This window comes from Nannospalax galili, unplaced genomic scaffold (genome assembly GCF_000622305.1).
Source record: "Nannospalax galili isolate Female #2095 unplaced genomic scaffold, S.galili_v1.0 scaffold384, whole genome shotgun sequence".
In the NCBI taxonomy this organism is placed as follows: domain Eukaryota; kingdom Metazoa; phylum Chordata; class Mammalia; order Rodentia; family Spalacidae; genus Nannospalax; species Nannospalax galili.
In genome coordinates this window covers 42,374-47,211 of record NW_008352648.1, presented here as the reverse complement: position 1 = coordinate 47,211, position 4,838 = coordinate 42,374, and the positions used below count along the sequence as shown (strand labels likewise).

Sequence of the window (4,838 nt, the reverse complement as noted above, 5' to 3'; positions counted from 1 at the left end):
TTCCTTCTTCTTTCTTCTTTAAAAGACTATATAGTAGAATCCACCCTTGAATTCACAATCCCCCTACCTCAGTCTCCCAGTTGCTGGAATTATCCGCAGGAGTGTGCTCAGAACTTTCCTTTGATCCAAGTTAGAAAATCTCAGCCATAAACAATTGGGATTAGTGGTGAACATTAGTATGTGGGACTCACTTTGGGAACCACTCATGTTTGGCAGACATTCAACCAGTAAGCTACATCTTCATCCCTTGGGGACCACCGGTGTAAACTTATAAATTTTGTTACTTCTTTGTGAACTGAGAGTTGTATCTCCAGGGTTTTATTAGTAAATTATATACTGTTATTCCTTGTATGCATTTTTTGTTTGTTTGTTTTGGTGGGTTTTGGTTTTGGTTTTAGTTTTTGAGGCAGTGTCTACTATGTAACCAAAGCTGACCTTGAATTTATAATAATGCTCCTGCAGTGGCCTTCCATTTTCTGGGATCACAGATGACCCTATCTCTACTCCCTCTTCACTCCCCAGAGCTGGGATTACAGGTGCACAACCATGCCTGGCTTTTTACATGGGTTCCAGATGTCTGAACTAAGGTCCTCATGTTTGTTCAACAAGCATTTGTAAGAAGTGATGCCATTTCATTGTGTCAGTTTTCTTTTAAACATGTTTTAAATGGTTGGTTTCTATACTTTCACTGCTTTCCAGATTGGGCAGCATCATTTTCCCCCCTAGTAACACAAGTCCAATTTTCAGAAAGTTAGTGGAAAAATTAGTTCTTTACAGTTAACATTGTTAGAGTGTGTAGTCTGTTAAAAGAGAAATGCAAAGAACTTTGGAACTTCAGCAAAAGGAGCAGTACATGCATCGCATCTGGCCATTTAGGAATCTGCTTCAAGGGCATGCACACGTCTGCCCACTGATGACCAGTGCTCTGCAGTGATCACCAGTTCAATTACTAAAATGAGTAACTGGAGATTTCTTCTTCTCCATAAATTCCTTCACCCTGGTGAATAATGAGAGTATTCCGTGGCCTTTTCTATCTATGTATCTTATTTCAGAAATACTGAGGATTTTTCTGTGTGTATTCCAAAACAAACATGTATTTGATTGTCAGCAAGGAAATTTCTTGATTAATAATACCAAGTTGAGAGTATTAACAAAGTGCTAGGGTATCTTGGCACTTCTGTGACCATGTGTCCTTCTCTCCTGTCTGGAGCACACCAGCTGTGCAAATGCATGCTTGCTTTCCCCATTCAGCTTTTGTCTGGAATCACCTATCATTTTCTAGTCGTACCTCCCCTATTTCACTTATACCAACACATCAGTTGATGAGTTACCTTCTTTCTAAGTCAGCCAATTTCTGCAGTTGCCTACATTTGGAGTAGGTTGTTGAATGCCTTGATTAAGATGGATGCCTGATGTTCAAAGAAAGATTATTAGGGATGAAAGATGTTGAGAAAATAAACGTGAGCCAATAATTCTTTCTTTATACAGGGAGAAAACAAAGCAAATCCATAGGGCACACAACCCAGCCGCTGTTCTCATTAAGCACACTTCTGTGGGATCTTGTGTCAATGAAGGGGAACTTTCTTAGAGGAAAGCCAACATTTCTGGTGTGACTCTGTGGTCCTTGGGGCGCTGCACCCACACCCATAGTTGGGATAGTTTTTGCTGGTGGTGTATAGCTGCATCAATTGCCCCTGGAAAAGAACTCTCAACTTCATTGCAGGATGTTTTTTGTAAGAAGCACAGTCTAAGACTATTACACAGTTCTGTCTTAAATATAATTTGAAGAACTATGTACCTAATAGCAACCTGGTATCTTCTTGCTAATAATTACTGATTATAGGTATAAATTAGCATAAATTTTCTTGTTTCAAATTTAAGTTAAAAAACACCTTAATCTCTACTTATTTTTTTCCTTTAAAATTAAGAGTTATTTTCCAAATGCAAATTGGTTTGCTAGACTTAGTGGCTCATTGGGGCTTCAAAATCAACTGATAAGAGCAGCAAACTCTTTTCTGTCTGTTGTTGTGCATGGGAAATGAAGAGTGAAACCTTTACACAGTGATTAGGAATTAGAGCTCTTTTCTTGCCATGGTAATTTTCTTGCCCTGATGGTAATTTTTTCCACGAATCTGGTTTCTTTGTGCCAGGTAACTTTGGTGCTTATGTATATTTATCCTCAGTTACTAGAGTGAGCTTCTAAATTTGATGACAAAGACTATTTTGGAGGCATATTCTCCAAAATAGTGGAAAGCTTTTAAAACATATTTCAAGCATTGAAACCACTTGGTTATGTTACCTATTTTACTCTTTTACTATTGGGTGGTAAAATATCAATAATCTTTTCCAAAGACTAGTAGAAAAAAAAATTGAAACTAGCTAGATCAATAGTTTTCTTCTTAAAATTTCCAAAAGAGAATGAGATTTTTGCTCTAGAGAAAAGGTCAGGAAAGTCAGTCTTTGGGCTGGCAGCTCCAGCAGAGTCCTGGGTCAGATTTGTCACCTCGGGGTTTGGCTCCATAGTTATGAACTATGTGCACACTGTTTCTTTTCCTGAGTATTTGCATTCAGCTGCATGAGGTGTTGTAATATTAGCCATTTCTCTGGTTACTTACTGCTTCAGACCACCCAAACAGAACAGACCATGACTTGGCCTTGTTTCATAGGCAGACAGAATGATGCCTTTTGGTTAGTGCTCGCTGAAGTCCCCACAATGGACATCAGTGAGAGTCTTTTTCTAGTTTTATTCTCAAATTTAGGGGCAAGTTTACCTGGATGTTTAATGTTAGGCAACACCCTCTTTTATCCAGTCTTCCCTCAAGTTCTGCTGCAGTCTAGCATTTCAGTTCAAATACCCCTCTGCTTTCAACAAAGTGCTCCTTTGTTTTTTCTACATTTTTCTAAACCCATATTAATAGTCTTGATGTAGTTGGGGACTTGGATGGGCCTATCTTAAAGCAAAATTTAAAAATAAACCTATTGTTCCTTCAGTCTTGGAGGTGGAACATTCCTAGGTCTATGTTGCTTGCTGACTGGTTGTGAGACCTTTGAAGAAGCTCTGGAAATGGCAGCTAAAGGTGACAGCACCAATGTTGATAAGCTGGTGAAGGACATTTACGGAGGAGACTATGAACGATTTGGCCTTCAAGGATCTGCTGTGGCATCAAGGTAGTGACTGAGCGGCTAGGAACTGTAGAGAATCAGGCAGCCTCTCCACCCTGGCCATTCATCAGTTTTCTCTTTAAATACCAACTTAATAGTCTGGTGCAAGTAGCTATCATATCAGATCTCAGATTTGATCTCTGTCCTTAAGAAACACTGAGGTGTTTAGCACTAATGCTTGTACTTAAAGTAAGGCAACTTTGAAAGAAGGTTTTGGAAAACTGCCAAAGTTTCCCCTGTTCCATTCTCGTCTAGATATCTGAAACATTAACTGTTTCTCCCCATTAATAGTCATTGTATTTTGTCCCTTAGTCAGAAAGGGGCACCAACCATCCATACTGTAATCCTGTCTGCTTATAAACCATGGAATCAAAGTCAGGTCATTTGAGTTTGAAAAGAATTATTCATAGAGCTTCCCAACTTACTTTGGTGGAAGCATGGGTCCTGCCTGAGGATGATGTTGAATATTCTCACTAATATTTCCAACATAGCTTTGGCAACATGATGAGTAAAGAAAAGAGAGAGTCCATCAGCAAGGAAGACCTCGCCCGGGCCACACTGGTCACCATCACCAACAACATTGGCTCCATTGCTCGGATGTGTGCACTGAATGAGGTAAGGCTTTAATCCAGAGACATCCGTGGACCATTCCCATGCATTGTCTTCGGTGATGCAATGACTGTTGACTCTTGCAAAGCTATATATCCTGAGGAAACCTGCCCTTCATTAGGTGGTCATACCTTTGAGAACAGAAGGGTGCAGGCAGTGAGGGAGGGAGAAGAGAATCTGTTTTATTTTTATTTTTTTGGTCTTTTTGAGACAGGGTCTTGCTGTAGCCCCAGCTGTACTGGAACTCACTATGTAGACCAGGCTGGTCTTGAACTCATAGAGATCTGCCTGCCTCTGCCTCCCAAGTGCTGTTTTATTTTTAAATAGACACGGGATAGTAACAAATGATAAGATACCCCACTATGGAAACATGGTAAAATTCCAGTCCACACCATGGCCTCTAACCATCATTACTGCCGCTGAAATGTGAGGAAAAACTCTGAGTGTACTTGCAAATAGTTGCACGTAAAACTGCTTCCACTGCGACCTTCGGAATTCTCTCTGCTTTCAGCTTCTTTACAGTGTTGCCTTGTGGCATGGAGTTCAAGCAGCATTGTACAGGGCTATCAAAGCACAGAGAGCTTGCTACAGCCAAGGCCATCCAGAACCCCAGGCACAAGGAGGGGTAGAGCTGGGGACAGACAAAGCTTTATTAGCAAGTTTGGAAAGAATGCAAAATTCTTTGGGGAAAAAAAATGGAAACCTTTTCTGAGGAACAAGATTTGAGAAATACAACAATTCCCTCTCTCTCTGAGATGTGATAGGAAGGTGACTGAAAGAAGGCAGGGCATGGAGATAGCAGGGGAAGGTATTTAAGAGCCATATAGGTCAGGAGAAGACTGGGTTTTGTTGTTGTTCTGTTTTGTGTTTTGAGACAGGGTCTTCCTGTAGCCCCAGTCTGGAACTCACTATCTAGCCCAGGCTGGCCTTGATCTCACAGAGATTCCCCTGCCCCTGCCTCCCAAGTGCTGGAATTAAAGGCCTGCACTACCATGCCTGGCAAGTAGTGGAGTTTTTAAGTATGTAATTTTTTTAACAGAAAAATGGCATGTGTACAAAAGAGAGCT

The 4,838-nt window shown here is 40.6% G+C and overlaps 1 protein-coding gene across 2 annotated transcripts in view; it reads left to right on the top strand.

Annotated features, from left to right (window-relative positions):
• Window positions 1-4,838, top strand: part of Pank1 (pantothenate kinase 1) — a 92,686-nt gene that overhangs the window by 79,763 nt on the left and 8,085 nt on the right. For both annotated transcript variants that reach the window (XM_008849591.3, XM_029554347.1), the window contains exons 4-5: window positions 2,992-3,168; window positions 3,654-3,777. In XM_008849591.3, coding sequence (XP_008847813.1) covers window positions 2,992-3,168; window positions 3,654-3,777 — 301 coding nt within the window. The remainder of the gene's footprint in view (window positions 1-2,991; window positions 3,169-3,653; window positions 3,778-4,838) is intronic.